The sequence below is a fragment of the Trichechus manatus genome, unplaced genomic scaffold (genome assembly GCF_000243295.1).
Source record: "Trichechus manatus latirostris isolate Lorelei unplaced genomic scaffold, TriManLat1.0 scaffold00013, whole genome shotgun sequence".
Lineage (NCBI taxonomy): Eukaryota > Metazoa > Chordata > Mammalia > Sirenia > Trichechidae > Trichechus > Trichechus manatus.
In genome coordinates this window covers 1,912,486-1,935,452 of record NW_004443949.1, presented here as the reverse complement: position 1 = coordinate 1,935,452, position 22,967 = coordinate 1,912,486, and the positions used below count along the sequence as shown (strand labels likewise).

The 22,967-nt window shown below is 43.6% G+C and overlaps 1 protein-coding gene across 4 annotated transcripts in view; it reads right to left on the bottom strand.

Moving 5' to 3' along the window:
- Nucleotides 1-22,967, bottom strand: part of ABCC4 (ATP binding cassette subfamily C member 4 (PEL blood group)) — a 343,233-nt gene that overhangs the window by 210,640 nt on the left and 109,626 nt on the right. For 2 of the 4 annotated variants that reach the window (XM_004371394.2, XM_023726695.1), the window contains exons 7-11: nucleotides 21,811-21,936; nucleotides 19,841-20,090; nucleotides 9,075-9,176; nucleotides 4,106-4,195; nucleotides 2,608-2,799 (exon numbers count right to left, since the gene is read on the bottom strand). In XM_004371394.2, the coding sequence (XP_004371451.1) occupies nucleotides 2,608-2,799; nucleotides 4,106-4,195; nucleotides 9,075-9,176; nucleotides 19,841-20,090; nucleotides 21,811-21,936 (760 nt within the window). The remainder of the gene's footprint in view (nucleotides 1-2,607; nucleotides 2,800-4,105; nucleotides 4,196-9,074; nucleotides 9,177-19,840; nucleotides 20,091-21,810; nucleotides 21,937-22,967) is intronic. The other 2 variants (XM_023726694.1, XM_023726693.1) reach the window with 2 other exon arrangements.

The window sequence follows — 22,967 nt, the reverse complement described above, 5'->3', positions numbered from 1 at the left end:
CTCTCATTAACAATAACCCGAGAAGGGAGGAAATTCCATTAAACAAGCAATTATTTTTTGTCTGCATCATTGTAAAACACTACTCATCTGATACAATCTATGATATTCAAGCTACTGGTCAAACAAAATTACTATTTCTTCACAAAGCTAGTTTCCAGCCATCAACACCACACCTTTTCGAGGCTGTCCTAGCATTTTCCTCAGAGTATAAAAGAACAGTCGGATGTCCAGACTGCATTGAACAGACCCTGTGGAGAGCCCTTTAAGGCTTATTATTCACTGATTTTACAACCCAAAGAAAGTAACAGAGAGGACAGCCTGCCAGCCCCTGAAGCCAAATAAATATCAGTATTTACTACCTTTTTCTTTTTTGCTAAATCATACGTCCTATCAGGTACGTTCTGTTCTCATCACACGCCTATTTTATTTAACTGTGTATCATCAGATACAGTTAAACATTTCATCTTGCCATTTTCTGCCAAACTTGATGTCATTTCTGAAAACGATAAACTCTCCCCCTAGTGAAATTATGCAGCATTGAAAAGAAATTTTAAAACGTTCCATTTTCTTCAAAAACTAAATTGCCAGTAAAAACGAGGTAGAGAGGGAAACCTACAGACTGAAAAAGACCTGAGAGACATATCAAGATGATCCAAGTGCAATGGGCAGACCACATCTGAATTCTGATTCAAACAGACTGTTAAAAGCACGTCTCCATGTAATAGTGAGAGACATGTAAACACTGGCTGGAAAGATGCTGATATTCGGGGATTTAGTCCCGTTCTGTCTTTTTCATCTAGTGCTGCTATAACAGAAACACCACAAGTGGATGCTTTTAACGAAGAGAAGTTTATTTCCTTACAGTAAAGTAGGCTAAAAGTCCAAATTCAGGCCATCAGCTCCAGGGGAAGCCTTTTTCTCTCTCTGTCGGCCTTCTCATCAATGTTCCCCCAGACTAGGAGCGTCTCTGCTCAGGGACCCCTGTCCAAAGGACACGCTCCGCTCCTGGCACTGCTTTCTTGATGGTATGAGGTCCCCCTGTCTCACCGCTCACTTCTGTCTTTTATATCTCAAGAGGTTGCCTCAGGACACAATCCAGTCTTGTAGATCAGGTCCTGCCTTACTAACACAACTGCTGCCCATCCTCCCTCATTAACATCATAGAGGCAGGTTTACAACATACAGGAAAATCACACAGTACCAGGAATCATGGCCTAGCCAAACTGATATACACATTTTTGGGGGGACATAATTCAAACCATGACAGGGGATTTGAGATCATTTTTTGGTGTGATAATGTGGTATTTTTTTTTACAAAGGCGTTTCTGTCTTTTAGCGATATATAATAAAATATTTACAGGTGAAATGGCATGAGGTCTAGCATTTGCTTCAGAATAATTCGGGGGGAGGGGAGTAAGCAGAGAATAAAATAAAAAAAAACCCAAAACCAAACCTGTTGCCGTCAGGTCGATTCTGGCTCATAGTGACCCTGCAGGACTGAGTAGAACGCCCCCAAAGGGTTTCCAAGGAGCAGCTGGCGGATTCCTGGTGGTGCAGTGGTTAAGCGTTTGGCTGCTAACTCAAAGGTTGGCAGTTCAAATCCATGAGCTGCTCTTTGGAAACTCTATGGAGCAGTTCTACTCTGTTCTAGAGGGTCACTATGAGTCTGAATCAACTCAATGGCAACGGGTTTGGGTTTTTTTTTTGTTTTTTTTTTTTAAGCAGAGGGCAGGGCTATACATGAAACAAGATCAGCCACAAGCTGAGAAAGGTTGAAGATGAGTGACGGATACATGAAGGTTCATTACACTATTCTTACTTTTGCAAATTTTTCTGTCCATTTAAAAACAGTTTAGTGCCTGGCCACCACAACTGAATGTTTTGAGCAAAGATTCTATAGAAAAATCCTGATCAAAGGGGGGAAAATGCAGAACAGAACTTCAAATTCTCATAGAATCCAGACTTTCTGGAGTCATGGAAGCTGGACGAACCCCTGAAACTACTGCCCTGAGATCATCTTTAAACCTTTAACCAAAAATATCCCCTGAAGTCATCTTCAAATCAAATAACAGTTTAGCTTAACTGATAAAGAATGCCTACCTTGAGCACTGTGCTCTTTTAAGAACTGTCTATATGGGATCAAACGGACAATAGCAACTTGAAAGGTTAGATAAGAAACTTAGGGGGCAGTGAGTTTACGTTAATGGGGGAGGAACAACTCGGGAAAGGAAGGTGAGAATGGTTGCACAACTTGAAGAAAATAATCAATGTCACCGAATTGTATATGCAGTCACTGTCAAATTGGTGTATGTTTTGCTGTGTATATTTTCAACAATAAATTGAAAAAAAAAAAAAAAAAAAAAACTTAAGAGTGAGCAAAACTTGGTAACAGGAAACCAAAACAGCATTCTGTGAATGTCAACATCGCATCAGGATTAAAACAGCAGCGTGTGCCTGTGAGTGTGTTAACCCAGAAGATGAACTTAAAAAGTACTAAATAACTTTCATGGCTCTTTTAAAATAAAACAACAGTTTTAACAAACCTTGTAATTTAAACTAACACTAGCTGATTTTGAGTCTATGAAATTCACTAAGTCATTAACTTACCTTTTTCAAGGCACAAGCCTTTATAACTTTTTCATATCGTTCCTTTTCATATTTCTTCCCATAGAGAATATTACTCCTCACAGTTCCTGAAAACACCCAGGGCTGCTGGGAAACATAGGCAATTCTTCCGTGCACACTGACCAGCCCCTGACTGGGGGGCAGCTCCCCCAGCACAGCACTTAACAGTGATGACTGAAACAGATCAGAAAGGAACACGTGTACCGTGAACACTCAGGACAGGACAGCACAACACAGCCTTCCCCAGCCCTGCCTGCTGGATACACATTATAGCCCCTTCGTGTGAAACAGGAAAAATGACAGCACTGGAAGTCGTAATAAGAAACAGAAAATAGCTCTGTTGGTCAATGTGAACTAAAGCTTTATATAAAGAATAACAACCAAATAGAGCATAACAGTCTACTCTGCCCCAAAGAGTTTCCCCCAAATGAAATGCTGTATTGAACGAAGACTAAGAATGTTTGCAGTAACACAGTGGCCCCTATTTCATACACTGATATGTAATGCAGTTGGTTCCTGCATCCAAATAGCCTTTGTTTCTGAAACCAAAAACAACCTGTTGCTGTCAAGTCAATTCCGACTCATAGTGACCCTACAGGACAGAGGAGAACTGCCTCATAAGGTCTCCAAGGAGCGGCTGGTGGATTCAAACTGCCAACCTTTTGGTTAGCAGCCAAATGCTTAACCACTGTGCCACCAGGGCTCCGAGCTACACATAAATACATCCCATGCACTAGGAACAATTGCTCTTTAAAGGACCTCTGAAGTAATTCATGATTCCGAAGAGCAAACATCCACTATGAAAGAAACAAACACCCTCCCAAACACACATCCTACATTTAGATTTCTGTATGTCATTGGTTCAGAACGAAGGCGATTAACTGTGCGTGCGTACATTCCCATCGGATCTCTGACAACACACACGTGTGACGTCTGTGCATACCACTCTCGGCGTGTATCACATTCAACTGAAATAATCTGTTTGCATCTCTGCCTCCCCAAGAGCCTGGGAGCTTCTAGAGGGCAAAGGGGTCTTGCTTCTATCTGTGTCCTTTGCTCCCTAAATGCACGCTGACGTGAGCTGGGTAAGTCACATGAGGAAACATGGACAGCTCTTCAGAAGGGCCTTCACGACCTGTAGCAGCTAGGGTCACATAAGACGTAAAGAAGTACCCACTCTCTAGGTCATCCCATCCCTGGGTACTGGTCACAGAAGTGAGTGCCTCACTGAGATGTCTAACTAGTAGACACTGGTTTCCTGACTGTGCAGCTTGGGAAAATATAACATGCATCACCCAGACTTACTTGGCCATGGAATCTTGCTGCAAAACTAATGTGTCATGGACCCCACTTTGGGCAATGCTGTTCCATATCTACCCAGTTCAAAATTGTGTTAAATATAGCTTTGGTCTCAAACCCAAGAATTTAACGTGGGATATGATGTGGCATCAAGCTGCCAAAAGGCATTTACTTAACTTACCTTTCCTGCTCCCACAGGTCCAACCACAGCTAGCAATTCACGGGGCCTAACGGTGAAGGAAAGGTCTCGTAAGGTTGGGGTTTCCGATGCCTACAAACAGAAGTTTGCAAAAACATGCTCATTTCAAAAAAGTAACACAAATCACCTCAAAAATAGAGAAAAATAACACAACAGTCATCAGTACATAAATACAACTCACATCTTTTTCCATCGTATTTTAAGAAATTGTCTCCCGGAGCCCCTTTCAATCCAATCCAATTTCTCTGTGGGGTCTGAAGTACTGTTCTAAGGAAATCCCATTCCTCTACCAGATTCCCATATGAACCAAAAAAATAAAACCAAACCCATTGCTGTCAGGTCGATCCCGACTCACAGCGACCCTATATGACCCCATACGAACACCACTCTAAACATCCACAGAATTAACGTAGCAAAAACGACAAGGCAACCTTCTTGAAATGAGAACTTCTCGGTGCACATAAATTACTCAAGTAACATTCTTAAGAAGAATATTCAGTATGGAAGGTTTCGAATCTTCGGTAAGTTTTCATTATGAGTCTTGGCTGTTAATTGTCTATTTCAATAACCTACACAAGGTGGCAGCGTAAGTACATGGCACGCCTGGCCCTTTACTGATAAACAGTTTGAAATCTCCACTAATCTCTCCCTTTTCACTTGATAAAGAATCAGTCTCAGTATTGCTCAGCCGAAGAATACACTTCACATTATAAAGTCACTCTGAGCAAACTGACTCCTGCAACGGTGGGCAATGATGTAACCAGAGTCCTAATTCAACAACAACAAATGGGGAATAAACAAATTAATGGCACAGTGGTTAAGAGCCTGGCTGCTAACCAAAAGGTCAGCAGTTCGAATCCACCAGCAGCTCCTTGGAAACCCTATGGGGCAGTTCCATTCTGTTCTATAGGGTCGCTATGAGTCAGAATCGACTCGACGGCAAGGGGTTTGGTTTTTTAGTTTTTTATCTGTACTTCCCACAGACTGGCAACAGGTATTAGCCAATTTGGGGATAATTCTGAATGGGCTTTATTATACCCATAATTATGATCTATCTGTATTTCCCATGGGGTGGTAGCAGGTGTTAGCCAAACTTGTTGAAAAGCAGATCCCCTTATCCCAGAACTTCTGTGAGTCTTGGCCAGGCATGCCTTGTGATAGAGAAATCTACCAAATTTGAGGCCCAAATCCTTTTTTTAAGAAAACTTCTTAAGGGGCTAGTGTTCTGCAAAACCCAGTCTGGGAAATGCTCTTCTTTATCACAGAAAAAGGATCAAGAATTTTAACCAGGGCACTGCCACTTTCTGCACTCTAGAACAGGGTTCTGGAGTATCTGATGGCAGAGGAACGTACTCATATTATGCTCAGCAGGACGCTCCTGCAGGACAACCATCTGGGATGGCAGAGGCAAGACACTGGGGAGGAAGCAAACCCACTGATAACCTAACAAAGCTTATTTTGGTCAGCTGAGCTAACCCTTCCCACAAACACATGCCAATGTGAACTTTCTTGCTGTACCCTCCACAGGCTCTCTCTACATCACCAGTGGGACGTGCGATCAGTAAAATGTCTGAAAGACTGAGAGCCAAGGAGAAGAAACAAATGGTCTGGATGTTCTTCAAGATAAAAAATTCCTCCAGAAATAACTGAATGGATTATATAATGGTCACTTGCTATTATTTTTAATTGCAATAAAAATAAGCCCCAGAATTTATAGGAATTATATACACTATCAAGGAGCCCTGGTGGTGCAGTGGTTAAGTACTCAGCTGCTAACCAAAAGGTTGGCGGTTTGAACCCACCAGCCGCTCCGTGGGAGAAAGGTGTGGCAGTTTGTTTTTTCTGCAATAAGCACAGGCTAGGAAGCTCTATGGGGCAGCTGTACTCTGCAGAGGCCAATAAGGTCACTATGAGTCAGAACTGTCGCGACACTTCGCAACGACAACGTAGAACTATCAGTAAGAAGCTGGATTTTAATGTGTGCAGAACAGTTTTCCAGTTTCTTCACTCCTTCCTAGATACCTAACAACTATTGCCTAGTTTACTAATTTTTAATAAGCTATAACTAAAAAAATGATGTGCCACAAACAAAAACCAATTTCCTGCTACCGCACCTCAGAGTTTCTTGTCCTGCCCAGATGGGTAGGTTCCTTCCCCATCAGCTGACTTCAGGGTGGGAGCGCTGCTCTAATGTCACCAGTAGAGGGCAGCATTCAACAGCTCAGGGGTGCATGGTTCCCTCCCCTCTGTTATCCCTGCTCTGCAGACATGTGGGACAGACAGGGACAAATCCACTGACGCAACAAGTGCCAACTAGAACCTACTCTGTGCCAGATACCATGCTAGGCCCTGGGGACTTAAAAGTGAACAAGACAGACAAAAATCCCTGCCCAAATGGAGCTTAAAGGCTCCCAGAAGACCATACACTTTAAAGCTCAGAGACTGAGACCGCCGAGCCCATTCAGTTTATAAATGTGATCCCCCACCCCATTGCCGCTGAGCTGACTCCGACTCCTAACGACCCTGTAGGACAGAGTAGAACTGTCCCACAGGGTTTCCAAGGAGCAGCTGGCAGATTCGAACTGCTGACCTTTTGGTTAGCAGTCAAACGCTTAACCACTGCACCACCAGGGCTTCAAAAATGAGAAACCTTTCCCAAAATATCCACCTGACTATCCAGCAGAGCTGGTAATGAATCCGTGTCTTTCTCCTCTCAGTCCAGCATGTTCTTCATTCTCCCTCAGCTTCTCTCCAAAACACCCACATGTCTGCACCCTACTCCCACCTAGGGATGCTCTCAACCATGTTCTACGCAGACCTCATCCAATTATACCCTAAGGTCATAATCATTCCACAGGCAAGGCCAAGAAAACAGAATGGGGTACTCTGTACTGCAATATAAGCTTCACAGAGAAGTGTAGTAACATGTTATTAAGTGATTGGCAAAAAGATTAAACAGCTGACTTTACAGTGTTGCGTAGCTTGGCGCAAAGAAATGCAGCAATGGGTCACACAATGTGTGTGTTAGCTAGCTGAGTGCTTTATCTAGCACAACAGCATTCACAGAGAGTCTTCTCGTCTATAACAGAACTTCAGTGGTGCTTTCTACATATCCTTAAAGTCTACCATGATGGGAAATGCCAACTGGGAGGGAAATCTACCGTATTAAAAGCCGGGGAGAAGTTTTTGTGTGAGTTTCAGCGTACAAAAGGTACAGTGACGTAGTTTTATATATTTGAGGCACGCTATCATTCTGTTGGTTGAGATGGCAGGCATTAAATCAGAATCAGGCAAACGTGACACTGGCAGCACAATACTTGGAGTCACGGGCATGAAAAGAAAGGAGGGTCTACAGAGTTTCAAAGGAGCCCTCGTGGGGCACTCAGCTGCTAACCAAAAGGCTGGCAGTTCAAACCCACCAGTCACTCCACAGGAGAAAAGACCTGGCGATCCGCTCCTGTGAAGATCACAGCATAGGAAACACTGTGGGGCAGTTCTCCTCTGTCATATAGGGCTGCTATGAGTCCGAATCAACTTGGGGACACACAAGTTTCAACATTTGCACCACCAACGTTCTCGCCACTAGGGGGAACCAGAGTGGAGAGATGGGAAGGTACACTGGTCCAGGGCCAGCTCGCTCTCAGCAAGGCTCCCTGCCCCTCCCCTGTCATACTCTTATGGCAGAATCTCTGGGCATCAGCTCCTGCAAACTTCATTTCCCAGACCCCTTTGCAAACTCAAGTTCAGCCGGGGACAGCACTGGTCAGAGACTGGGAAGCAGGACAGGGGACAGGCTGGTATCCTCCCAGCACCTTCCACCCGTTTCAAGCAGCCTCTGCCACAGTGGCTGGGTCAGCTCCACAGTTCCAGCGCCCACCGCACAGCCCCGCCCTCTGTGGCCCCAACTCACGCCGGCAGACCTGGCTCTTGGGTTCTGCTCCCACCAGGTGGCCCTCTGGTAGACACCTCCTCCCTATGTCCCTTCATCCCTAGTGGCAGCAGCAGCTCCCTACCGTTGCTAATCTCTGGGTGCCTCACCACCCGCCGTTGGTGTACCCTTTCTACTCTTTCTCCGCTCTCTCATCACCACTGTACCTGGTTCCCTGCACAACATCGCCTCTCCCGAGCTACGTGGTGTGGGCCTCTTTTCCTGACTAGACCTAGCCTGACACAGGACCATGGACTCGGGTAAGAAAAGACTGAGTCGTAGAGAAAGGAGATGTGTTGAGTCTGCAAGACCGGGAGCTTCTCAAGAGTGGCTGTGGTGCTTTCTCCCATCTGCCTGAATGTCATAAACAAACCAAGTATTAGAAAAGCGCCACCTATTCTACCTGCCACCTTGCCACACAGTGAAATCCTTGAGTTAGGAACCGATGGAGCTTGCTCTGCCAGCTGTTGCCTCCTCGCTGCCCTTGCCACCACCAAAGAAGGCGGCACCATTCCCAGGGCTTACAACAGGGGAGCTCCACCTCATCCCGCAGCAAAAATCCAAATCAAGGGCCTTTCTCCATGCACAGGAAGATGATCGGACAACATTAAGGTAAAAACACGGACTGTTTCCTCAAAGCCTCTCATCCGCAACACGTTATAACTGTATTTATTAGTTAACCCATTCAATCCATCCTTCAAAAACTTCTCAGCTAGTCCGTCCAATCCCGTAAATGCTGGCATCACAAATGTCTAAACTTATGTACATTAAAAATAAGGTAACAATTTGCAATTTTTTTTGAAGATGAGAGGAACAACAACTTGTCAAACGTTGTATGCTGATTTTATACTTCATCTCTATTAACTGCAATCTTTATTTCCTATTTTGGGAATTTTTATAGCATAAAAATGTTCGTAGCATTAAATGAGCAGGCCCCATTTTATATCACGGACTCAAAGTTCTACACTCAATCAATGGCATCGTCTCTTCGCTGTAACGATCTTGTAACGGAGGGTTTGTTACCTTATCCCAAAAAGCAGTAAAATCTTGCACGTGCACTATCGTTTTACCATCTGACGGCAGCTGAGTGTTGTGCTGGGATATCTCATCAAGTAACAGAAAGTTCTAAAGGAAAAGGAAAAATAAAGGTTGCTGAAACTGCAGAAATAAAAGCACACACAAGAACAACTGCTTTCCCGAAATCTGCAATATAAAATTTCATACGGCCTCGCTATCATTTTACCAAAGGTACTTAAAGTGTTGATTCACATCAGGACACGCTTAATGTGTATTTAAAAACCTGTACCAAACCCTTTGCCGTCGAGTCGATTTCAACTCACAGTGACCCTACACGACAGAGGAGAACTGCCCCGTAGGGTTTCCAAGGAGTGGCTGGTGGATTCAAACTGCCAACCTTTTGGTTAACAGCCGTAGCTCTTAACCACTGTGCCACCAGGGCTCCTAATAAACACACACACACACACACACACACACGAGAGTGAGCGAGTGAGCGAGTTCATGGCTATGAGGTATCTATCTTTCTCAATCAGCTTCTCAATATTCTCCCTAAAGTACTGCTCCAAACTCGTACACATTTAGAACCCGGACATTTTGATTGTTTTATTTGGTGGTACAAACACCACACATGGGAGTTGGGAGGAAGTGACTCAATCAACGCTGACTGAATCGCCATCAGGTGCCAAGGTCCATGCTAGCTGTGGGGACTCAAAGATGAAGACTATTCTCAGGCCTTCAGGAGTTGCAGCTGGCACAGGGCATATGGTAAACAGAAGACTAATGGCAAGGAAGCCCAACGAAATCCCTCACTCTGCCCATCTGTGTTTTGTGTCCTTTGGCTGAACATTTAGGTTCATTCTGCTTTTCTTCTTCTGTGTGTCAGATCGCCACCCATCTGTCATGTGTCACACTGTGCTGACTTGCATGTCACTATGATGCTGGAAGCTATGCCACCAGTATTTCAAATACTGGCAGGGTCACCTATAATGGACAGGTTTCAGTGGAGTTTTCAATCTAAGATAGACTAGGAAGAAAAGGCCTGGTGATCTACTTCCAAAAATTAGCCAATGAAAACCTTGTGGATCAAAATAGAACACTGCCTGATTCACTTGCTTTGGACATGTCATCAGGAAGGATCAATCGCTAGAGAAGGACATCATGTTTGGTGAAACAGAGGGCCAAGGAGGGTGAGGGGGACCTACAGTGAGATGGACTGACATAAACGCTGCAATGATGGCCTCAAACACGCCAGTGATGGTGAGGATGGCGCAGGACTAGGCACCATTTCGTTCTATTGTACATAAGGTCACCATAAGTCAAGGTCAACTCGAAACAGCGGTTGAGATAGTATCTATCCAGCTTGGCTAGACACTGAGGTTCACCTGCTCTTCTCCTGCATGTCAAATCAGTATATCAATACTTGTCATTAATGAAGGGGCCCTGGTGGTGCAGTAGTTAAGTGCTCAGCTGCTAACTGAAAGGTTGGTGGTCTGAACTTACCAGCCACTCTGCAGGAGAAAGATGTGGCAGCCTGCTCTCATAAAGATTTACAACCTTGGAAACCCTATGGGGCAGTTGTACCCTGTCTTACAAGGTCACTATAACTCAGGATTGACTTGATGGCAATGGGATTAGTTTGGTTTTGGTTTGTCATTAATGCTCACGTAAGTCACTATTCTAGCAAAAAAAAAAAGTTCTTGTTGAGTTTCTATCTCTTAAAAAATATTTTAGAAGCATCTTTTCACAGTCACTTGTCTTTTCTCAATAATTTCTCTCTCCTCAACAGCCAAAATGGCCACATCTTCCATCTCTTGCTATTTCCCACACTTTCTGTCAAGTCGATTCCAACTCATAGCGACCCTATAGGACAGAGAACTGCCCCATAGGGTTTTCCATGCTGTAAATCTTTACAGAAGCAGACAGCCACATTTTTCTCCGGCAGAGCGGCTGGTGGGTTTGAACCACCGACCTTTCAGTTAGCAGCCAAGCACTTCACCACTGTGCTACCAGGGCTCCGTTTTATTTTCCACACTAGTCAGCAGCTATGCAACAAATACTACTTAACTGAATAAAATAAAGTCCTGCTAACCAGGACATTACAAAATTAACATAATGACTAATAGGAAAAGTCCCTCTTGCTCCTCAAGTGCTAGAGACAATGCAATGGGATAAGCCACGGTAGTACAAAAACCTAACGAACAACAAAAACCCCCATTCTTAGCTGGGCACAGGGCACCCTGGAAGGTCTACTCTTCCAGTCCCCCATTCAGCTCAGTGTAGCCCTGTCACCAAGTTCAGGCCAATGGAAAATGAAACTTTCTGGGGACCTTCCTCCACACTGCTGCCTAGGTCTTGGATGCTGTCATCTACATCAAGGCAACACACAATGGAGTAATAAGAAAGAAAAGGTCTAGGTCCATGACACCAAGGAGCATCATACTAGCCATGGACCCCTACAAGAATTTTTGCATGAGAGAAAAATAAGCTACCATGTGTAAGCAGCTAAAACTTGGGTAGCCTATAACCCAGAAACAAAACTGTCATTGTCCATTGCCATTGAGTTGGCCCCAAGTCATGGTAACCCCATGTACAACGGAGCGAAACGTTGCCCAGTCCTACACCATCTGCACAATCACTGGTATGCTCAAGTCCATTGTTGCAACCGCTGTGTATCTTGACTGCCTTCTAATCTAGGGGGCTCATCTTCCAGCACTGTATTGGACAATATTCTGTTGTGATCCATAAGGTTTTCACTGGCTAATTTTAAGCAGTAGGTTGCAAGGCCTTTCTTCCTAGTCTGTCTTAGTCTGGAAGCTCTGCTGAAACCTGTCCACTACGGGTGACCCTCCTGGTATCTGAAATACCGGTGGCATAACATCTAGAATCACAGCAACATGCAAGCCACCCCAGAACAACAAACTAACAAAGCTAATCCTAACTAATACAGAAGGTAACTGAATAAGCATGCGAAAATGTTTGAGAAAGAGAAAATAACATATAAAGAAGTCATCTACCACTCTGAAAATGCCAACATCCTTCAGTCCTTAAAATTTTTGTCTATCACTTCACAAAGCTACAATTTGACTGCAACTTTCTACTTCAAAAGAACGGCTGTACAACATTAAAATGAAAATTACTTCTGGGTAGGAAAAGTTGTGAGCAGTATGCCCACTCATTCCAGTGTATTTCTCTCAAAGACCCTGCTAGCAGCTGTCCATTCCTTCCTTCACTTATCCACCCGCCCAGCCTTACTAAGAACCTATACAGGATTGGGCATTGCTGTTTCTACCTGCTGCCAAGGTCATGTCCAGCAAGGAGGTACAACGCACAGACACACTAGTCTGACAATGCCTTCTCAGACTTTAAACCCACAGCTTGTCTGACTTCTCTCTCTTCACCTCCATCTCTCCCATAGTCAACCAGGTACCAATTCTTGCCTGTTTTGCCACAATTCACCTCTCTCCCCAATTTTCCATTCCTCTTTACACAACCCAATTTCTGAATCTCACTTTCTACCCCTCGTCTGAAATACAGATATAATTTTCCATGGGTGACATTATATTTCTTGGTTCCTTCCCAGCACTCCCCAGCACCGCTGAACCTATCCCAAACACTACTCCCTAATGATCTTCTTAAATCACCTCTAATAAAGTCTACCATGCTCAAAGCCCTCCAGTAATCCATCAGCATCTAAGTCCATGCTCACGAATGGCCTTTCCCTTCATCCTGCCCATCACTGGGTGCTCACCTCAAATGCAAATCCTACTGGGAGCCAGTTCAGAATGCCCTCAGCTGTACTGGCCTCACCACCTCTGAAACCCCACAGGGATACATAGAGGACAGAGACTGTGTCATTCATACATTTGCACTCACACACAAACACGGTCCCAACTCCAGTAACACAATGCCTCATACAGAGGCAGCACGTAACAGACACGTTAAATGAGTGACCAGACTGTACAGCTGCGTTTAAATTAATCAACTCATTAACTACACTGCGACAGCTTCACAGAGTTAGCACAGCAACAAGCTGCAAGTTACGTTACAAATCTTGTCTAAACAGACTAAAATTCTGATTTTTAGCTTTATTACCAAAAGACATAAAATTCAATATTCAGTGATATATATTAGAACACCAATTCTCCAACTTTCCAAAAAAAAAACCTATAAAGTGAGCAAGTAAATCTATTGTGCATTTGCCTATTAACAATAGGTCTGGGTGGAAAAAGAAGTTACAATCTCCGAGCAGTTAAATGAGACTCCGTTCAACACATGAACAGCTTGTAGAAGTGCCAGGAGCGCTGGTTGGGTTTTCCTCTAGTACTCAGGCTGATGAAATAGCTGAAATTAAATTGCCATTACAGCAGTAAAGTGCATTTCCAGAACAGCTCATGCGGGAAAGTATCAGGCGTCAGAACTCTCTCCAAAAAGATTTACTTCAGAGTGGCTGGTAGGCAAAAACTTAAGCAGCTTTTGTTAACAATATAACCTCAGAGCCGCATTTTACTGGATGTAGGAGTCGCCAAAGACTTTCAGTGCTTTGAAGTTAAGAAGAGATCTGTCATAATCCTGTTGGACTTGTTCAATGCCAAGACCATCGGTCTTCTTCCTTACTAAGAGAGAAACAGAGGGAACTTCTTGGACCTATAACTTCACAATAAATTCACTATTTTCTGTACACAGACAAAAGGAAATGGGAAAGTACATACAAAAAAGAAGACACGACATTACAAAGCCCAGTATAGGTTTGCCCTGTGGGTATATGCCACAGTACCACATCAAAGGTGGCGGAGTTTATTCCTAGGGCTCCAAAAATGATCTTACTGGAAATCGTCCAATCTACTGATTCTCAGGGTGCAGAAGATAGCGCTGTCGCAAGCTTAAAGAAGACAATGCTTTCTCAACGATATGCGCCTATCAAGCTTCTAGCCTACCTATGTCCAAACCTCCTCGCCGAGTTCTGTTTACCTGCTCCGATACTCAGCAGACCTTTTCTTCCTCTCTTGCTGCCATTTTCACCTTCGAAGCGCACACTAACACATCCAGGTGAGAGGCAGGGAAAGGAACAAGAGTGGACATCAGATCAGTCATTGCATTCACTGCCTATTACCTCTGTTAGGTAAGTAGGAAAGGAGGCTACGTCAGGCATACGACCCTTACGTGGGCCTTAGAGAAACCCCCTGGATATGTGAAAAACAGCCCAAACTCCAAAACCAAATTTGTGATCTTCTCCTTCCCAACTCTGGCCCTCTTCTAGTATTCTGCATTCCAATGAATCCAGATGATTTTGTAGCCAGAAAACAAAGCATCCCATGATTCCTCCTTCTACCTACGCAACTCAAGTCAAGACAAGCAGTTCTCAAATCTGGACAACAACCCAATCCCCCACCACCACCCTCCACACAAAATCCTCCAGGTTACTTTTTCAGTCTTCTCAGAAAGCACCTACCTCCAAAATCACATCAGAGCCTCTGTCAAAGTACCTTATAATACATCAGACTTTTCTTCCACAGACTTACAACACATATACATCAACAGTGAGATTAACTTGTTGGATGCTTTACTTCTCCCACTTGATATACACAAATTCTGAGTGGAAGCGGACTCTGTGAATTTTGCTTACTATCATATAAAACACCTAGCATGGTGCTGGCTTAAGGCAGGTGGTCAATTATTTTGTAGAATAAGTGACTGAATGAATAAATTCCAAGAATTGCCCCAGAAAGCCTAGCACAGACCAAAAGAGGCAAGCATTTGTGTTCTTCCTCTTAATTTACTTTAAACCTTAAGTGGTTCCAATGTCTTCTCTATTTGCTAACACATTTTGACTGTGTGTGTATTTTTTCTCATTAGGGGAATGTTTCCCAAACTTTGCCTATTTTTAGGCATACTGACACTTACTTTAGACACAGATGTCTTAGGCCCCAGCCAAGACCTACTGACTCAGAATCTGCAAGATGTGATAATTTGGTTGTAATAAGCACCCCCAGGGGATTCTGACGAACAAGGGGTCACATTTTAAAATATGTTATAGAATCAAACCAGGTTGGAAAAAAAGGCTAGGATCTAAAATTAAAAAAAAAAAAATTCCAACTTCTTCGCCAACACCACGAAGCAGTTTGCAAAGCTCACACTAACACTTTTTTCTTTTTTTTTTTTACCACTCTTATTCTCGGACACTTGTACCACTTTACTGAAAACAAAGCGGAATACTACTACTGAACGCAGATCTAAAGCCTTGGGCCGGCCTTCCGGCCAGAAATTACCACTCTGCACAAGATCCAGCTCCCCTGTGTGGAGACCCGCCAAGGTTCAGCACTGCAGGAATGACTAACTTGAATCTGTTCCCTCACTCGGCATTTCTCTGGCTTCTAATACAGGCCGGGCCATGTAAGTCCATCTCTGCTATGTGTCAACCTATCCCTGCCAAGACCTAATATTTTCTGCTTGGAATTTTTTTGTTTGATACCATGTGTCTTCAGTAATGGAAGCATGCTGAGTCATGGAGTGTGTTTAAATTTCTGGTTAATAATATGGATTTTGAGAAATACTATGTGGGAATAAATGGCTACCATAAAACTCAGGGGGTTCTTCAGTGTCATGATTGGTGGGTGCCTGTCTTTCCCACTGGTCACGGGCACCTTCCATTAGGTTACAAGGGGAACCTCTGGTTTTCATATATGATACACACACACAAAGATACAAGGGCTCTCTAACTATCATACAGGAAACCATAAATATGCTTACAAGACTTATCTGGGCTTCTCTGTGACTGTTGCTTTAGTCAATCCAATATTTACTTGGTGCCATTATGTATCCAATATGGCGCCAGACACTATGCGAAAGAAATATCAGACACGGTCCAGACCGTAGAGGGGTTTAGACAAGTCCTGGATACTCAGAATTAACACACTTGAAATGAAGCTGAGTTGTGCGCTACTGGCCTTGAACAGAATGGGAAGCCCACTGTTATGGACTGAATTGTGTCCTCCCAAAATACTTGTTGGAATACTAACCTCGATACTTGTGGATGTAATCGTATTTGGGAACAGGGTTTTCTTTGTTATGTTAATGAGGCCATATCAGTGTAGGGGGTGTCCTAAACCTAACCACTTCTGAATTTTAACAAGACCAGAACAGACACAGAAGCAAGCACAATCCAGGGGGAGATAGATGCCCGGTAAAGACCACCAAGGAACTCAGGAACATCCGGAGACAAAGATCTTCCCCCAGAGCTGACAGAGAAAGAACTTTCCTCTAGAGCCAGCGCCCTGAATTTGGACTTCTAGCCTCATAACGGTGAGAAAATAAATTTCTGTTCTTTAAAGTCATTTACTTGTGGTATTTCTGTTACAGCAGCACTAGGTAACTAAGACACCCACGAATAGAAAGATAAGCATGAACAGAAGGGCTGGGAGCGGGTCATGTGAGCAGGCCGGAGGGCACCACAACCTCTGCTTAAATCAAGGACAGAAAAGAAGGCAACCCAGGGGGCCAAACACAGACCCAAAAGTGGGGATGAATGTGGGATGTAACAGAGACAAGCCGTCCCACCAGAGTAGAGGGCGGTGTGCTGGGAAAACACACAGGAGGTTGCCATTAGAGCTTTACACCCAGGATAAATTTGACTCAGGAGGAAACAGGGGCCCTTTGAAGGTTTTCAGAGTAAGAGTCCATAATTAAAACAACACTTAAGGCAATATTCCACATATCAGAAGGTTATCAAGAAGGCAGTGTAACAATGGTTAAGAAACCAGGGCTTTCGGTGGAATGACAGACCAAAGCTCTATCATGTACAAGCTCTGTAAGGATGGGCAAGCTATTTAACCTATGACGGAATCTGTTTCTTCATCTGTACAGTGGGGATACTTCTGCTTGTCGCATTCTATTGTTATAAGAATTAAATGAGAGAATGTGTACAAGCTTCCCAAAGTGCCTGGTCCTTAGTAAGCACTGACACAAGCAATGAAACCTAGTGGCAGCAACAGTAACAAAAATTACAATGGCACAGAATATACACAAAAGCCAAGGGGACTTGAAGCACTTACTGATGAAGATCAAAGACTATAGCCTTCAGTATGGATTATTCTTCAACATAAAGAAAACAAAAATCTTCACAAATGGACCAACAAGCAGCATTGTGATAAACAGAAAATACTGAAGTTGTCAAGGATTTCATTTTACTTGGGTCTACAATCAACACCCATGGAAGCAGCAGTCAAGAAATCAAACCTTCCCTTCTTTTGCTGCAGCAAATCCACTGCAAAAGATCTCTTTAAAGTGTTAAAAAGCAAAGATGTCACTTTGAGGACTAAGGTGCACCTGACTCAAGCCAGAGTGTTTCTGATCACCTCCTATGCATATATGAGCTAGACAAAGAATAAAAAGACAGAAGAAGAATTGATGCCTTTGAATTATGGTGTTGATGAAGACAGTGAATATACCACAGACTGCCAGAAGAACGAACAAATCTGTCTTGGAAGAAGTACAACCAGAATGTTCCTTAGAAGCAAGGATGACAAGACTTTGTCTCACATACTTTAGGCATGTTATCAGTAGGGATCAGTCCCTGAAGAAAGACATCATGGACCAGACTTAATGGTCTGACTGAGACTGGAGGAACCCTGGAAAGCATGGCCCCTGGATTCTCTATCAGCCCAGAAATAAAACAACTTCCGAGGCCAACTCTTCAGACAGGGATTGGACTGGACTGTGAGACATAAAGTGATACTCATGAGGCGTGTGCCTCTTAGCTCAAGTAGATACAAGAGACTAAACTGGCAGCTTCTGTCCAAAGGTGAGATGGGAAGGCAGAGAGGGTTAGGAGCTGGTTGAATGGACATGGGGGATCAGGGGTGGAAAGGGAGAGTGTGCTGTCACAGTATGGGGAGAGCAATTGGAGTCACATAACAATGTATGTATAAATTTTTGTATGGGGGGAAAAAAAAAAGAAGGACATCATGCGTGGTAAAGTAGAAGGTCAGCAAAAGAGAGGGAGACCCTCAACGAGATGGACTGACACAGTGGCTCCAACAGTGGGCTCAAACAGCAACAACTGTGAGGACGGCGCAGGACCGGGCAGGGTTTCCTTCTGTTGTACACAGCGTCGCTATGAGTCGGAACCGACTCAGTAGCACCTACCAACAACAACATCTGGAAAAGTGACAGCACACACTTAGAATGATGCTGTAGTCAAAGTATACGCCTAAGTGCTTTTTTCAAGACACAATGACTATATAAAAGAAATTTTATAGAACTGCATCAATCACCTCTTAACAATGTTGCTTGCAGCCCTCATCAGAAAGAATGCCAGACTCCAGGGACCAGCACTGACCCAGTATGACTGATCTGTTTTAAGGATAACTTTTTTTATAATACAGAAACTTCATAATAAAAACGTTAGCTTTTATGCAAAGCCCAAAAAAACAAAAAGAAAAATCACATCCAGTGTCACCTAACTTTGCTACCACTGCCACCAGCACCAGTAACTATCAGGTCAATTTGGACTCGTGGCGACCCTATGTGCATCAGAGTAAAACTGTGTTCCATAGGGTTTTCAGTGACTGCTTTTTCAGAAATAGATCGCCAGGTCTTTCTTCCGAGGCACTTCTGGGCGGACTCAAGCCTCCAACCTTTCAGTTAGCAGCTGAGCACATTAACCATCTGCACCACCCAGGGACTGCTCTATGTCCATTAGAGATCTATGATGGGGTATCCATCACTACTGAGAACCAGGAACAAAACAAACTAGACTTTTTTTTAAAGCCAAGATATTCAAGGTCATGCCCAGGCTCCCTCATGGAACCAATTTACCTTAATTTTAGACCGATTCAATCACACAAATGCTAGAGTGCCTACTGCATGGTAGGGTCTCATGCAAATTAGTTGCCCCCAATAATTCAGGGAAAGCTAATTAGGAGCCCTGGTGGCAAACTGTTTAAGTGCTCAGCTGCTAACCGCTAACCAAAACGTCGGTGGTTCGAACCCACCCAGCAGCTCTTCAGGAGAAAAGACGTGACAATCTGCTCCGGTAAAGATTACAGCCTAGAAAACACTATAGGGCAGTTCTACTGTGTCATATAGGGATGTGAGTCAGAATCGACTTGACGGCACCTAACAACAACATTTAGGACAAGGGGATAGTATGTATAGTGGAATCGACAACTGAGAAAGCAAGAGGCCTGCTAGAGATAGGCACAGAAAGTGAAAGGCAGACAGGGAAGAAGAGACAGCAATCTAGAAGGTAGACACAGGAATCAACAAACAAAGCATCTACAGAGGAGAGAAACCATTTTTAAACAGGAGTAACTCGATGATGCTGAGGCCGTCCTTCCTGCCCGCAGAGCAAGGACCATCCAGCAAGCGACCTTTCCTTCCCAGCCCAGAAAGGAATCCTGCTCAATCCCGAACCGTACAGTCACTACCACTTCATTCCAATCAGAAGCAGCGAAATCTGTTTGCATTCTCTGGGTTTAGACACTTCAGTCTCACCTGTGGCTACCTGTCCCTCAAGAGCCCTGTGTCGCCGCTGTTTATACTGCTGGCCACAAACGATCAGCAAATCTCACATTACTTCTAGCATGCTCTACCTAAGAAGACGGGGAAGTATACAGAATATTTTGGAATGTTTAAAAGTTTTGGTGTGAAAGAATTCAATCTCACTTAGCTGGAACGTGCCAGAAACCTGAATTGTGTGGTGACGCTAAATAAAATGAGGCATTATTTTACTTAAAATCCACCTGAAACTTTACAAAGTTGCCTGTTCACCAGACCTTGATCCTTCGGATGCTGACAATTGCCTCGGACACCTTCTCGATTGCCGCCGGGAAGAAGAGGGTAACAGTCAACCGCACTGCCCCATAGAGCGTCACGGCCACAAACACACGGCTGGCTGTGATCACGTTGCCGAGGAGCACGTAGGTAGTGAAAGTCGCAAACACGATTATTTTGCTCGCCACAAAAAACGATGCCAAATTCATTCCTCTAAGGTAAGAACTTCTAAGAATCTTGGAGATTTCCTTCCTGGAAAAGACAGTAGAATATACGTTTTTAAGTAAGCATTGGCATCAAAGCCATGAATTCAAGGGCCTTTACATGTGGCCCCTTTCTAGACAATGAATATAGATTAAAATAACCATCTCTTACATCACAGAAACAATCCACAACACACCCAATGCTTCAACACAAGGACCACGCAGACCACTCAATGCCATTTCATTCACTGGACTAAACAGATGTTTAATGTCGAAGTTTCATAGTTTGGGTCCATCAGACTGGGTGTGAACATTTATTCAGCAAGCATTCACAAACATACATCCTGTGCCAAGCACCTCACTGATGACAGAGAGATAAGTAAGAAACAGCTGAGCACGCTAGGAGGTCATGAACTTACGCAAGGAGACAGAAAACAACCCAAAACTGTGAGACACCGAGACACGAGACAGGCTACACAGGGTCCCATGAGGGCAGAGAGCAGGCCCGCGACTCAGTGAGGGGGGAGTCGGAGGTCACACGCGAGTGGAACCCGGAAGGATGAGCAGGAGTGAGTCAGGCTTGGTGGGGGCTACAGGAGAATGAAAAGAAGGGGTATCTGAAGCACAGGTGGGCACACACACAAAGGTGCAAAGACGTGCAAAGGTGTTACCAGAGAATTACAAGATGAAACCATGTGTTAGAGGGCAAAAATCAATCAAATATTTAAACCAAAACCTAAAAAAAATTCTAACAAAAACGAATAGTATTTCCATGCTCTGTTTGGGATGAACAATACTTTAATTAAATAGTTTGGCTCAACACAGGAATACCCAATCTTTAATCTTCCTCTTTGTGCTAAATGAACGTGTTGTTGTTGTTGTTAGGTGCCTTCGAGTACATTTCCCACTCGCAGCAACCCCATGTGACAGAGAAGAACTGCTCCACAGGGTTTTCTTGGTTGTTATCATTCAGGAGCAGACTGCCAGGTCTTTCTCCTGCAGAGAAGCTAGGTGGGTTCAATCCACTAACCTTTCGGTTAGCAGCCGAATGCTTAACCATTGGGCTACCAGGGCTCCTTTAAACGAACGTAAATTATAATTTTATTTTAAATGACATCTCCTCAAATTCTAACATCTTACAATTGTTGCTTGTTTGGAATATAAGTTATTAACAAACATTTCAAATTTCATTTTTTGTGTTAGGAAAAAGTGAATATACTCTGTTTTAAGAAAATGGGAAATGGAAGACCAGTTAGAAATGATGTATTATGCTATTCTACTTAACCCGACTGCTACCTACAAGTGGTGGGTGGGATGGAGAGTATTTAAATTCACAACAATATGAAAACATAATAGAACTTCTAACACTGCACCTACTCCTCACTTATCGACTATCTTGTCATCCAGCATTAGCATTCACGACAACAGTAAAAAATCTACTATCCAACTATTTTGTGCATTAATGACACACATCTGGCAGTAATGAACGCCAAGGTGCTAGGTGAGAGTAACGCTGGCTGTGATGGTTACGGTTATGTATCAACTTGGCTGGGCCATGATTCTCAGTGGTTTGGCAGTTATGGAATGATTGTAGTCATTCTCCATTTTGTGATCTGATATGGTCATCCTCCATTTTTGCATAATACCAATTTCTGCATAACGACCTCGTCTTTGGAACCTAACCATATAGGTAAGTGAGGAGTGAGTGTATTCAATAAAAACAGAAAAGAGAAAAGTATGAAGATATGGTATGATATACAAAAACTTACCTTCTCAAACTGGTAATGAGGTCTGCAAATGACTTTTCCCAAGCATACATTTTTATTATTCTTATGCCGGTTATAACTTCATTCATGGTCCTGATCCTGACATCCGTGAAAGCTGCAGTCTTGCTCCTAAGGGCAACAGACGTGAGAGATGAGCCGTAGGGACCCAGCCTGACTGCCCTTATCAGAGCAGGCACAGGCCGAGACCATGGATCAAATGATTCCCTAAAGCTCCTTCACTCAGACAATGCAGGCAGATCCTACTCAAAATACAAATGGAAAAAGACTTCAATTAGGAAGTCAACAATTTATCCCAATTCAACAAATATTTTGGAGAACTTGCAATATCTGCTAAGAAAGATAAGAAAATGAGTAAGACACAATCCGTCCCCTCAAGGAGCTCACAGTTGGGTGGGGAAGCAGAAAGGTACCCAAATTTAACAATAACACAGCGTAGCTGTAATGTAATAAAATGGGAATACTGTGCTGGGGTGCAGAATGGGAGAGGCTGTTAACTGGGAAACGGGAAAGTGAGAAAAGCTTCAGAGTACAGGCAGCATTTGAACCGGGCCTTGAAGTAACATTTTTCCAAATGGCAAAGAGGGGAAAGGAAATTCCAACTAGAAAAAAATGCCATGAGCAAAGGCACAAAAGAATGAATTCAATGCACTCCAAACAACACAACGTGGCTGTCCACCTGAAACCCTTGACAAGGACCCACTTGCAGCCCTCTGAGATCTGCTTCACTTCCCCAGTCATCATTAGGCTCCTCATCAACAGCCACTCTTCCAGCCACACTCTGCTAAGGACTGTGGGTCTTCATAAAGACATAATTAAGATTGACTTTGCCCTTACACAGTTTATAAAAACCACCCTCCACCCTCCCCCCCACACACATAAAAATAGCTGTAACACAAACGTAACAAACAATATAAACAGTTAGAGTTGGCCTATAAAATATTTCAATTTACTATTATTTAATGGAGCCCTGGTGGTGTAGTGGTTAAGAGCTCAGCTGCTAACCTAAAGGTTGGCAGTTCAAATCCACCAGTCGCTCCTTGAAAACCCTATGGGGCGGTTCCACTCTGTCCTACAGGGTCGCTATGAGTCCGAATCGAGTCGACAGCAACAGTTTTGGGTTTTTATTATTTACTAGACAC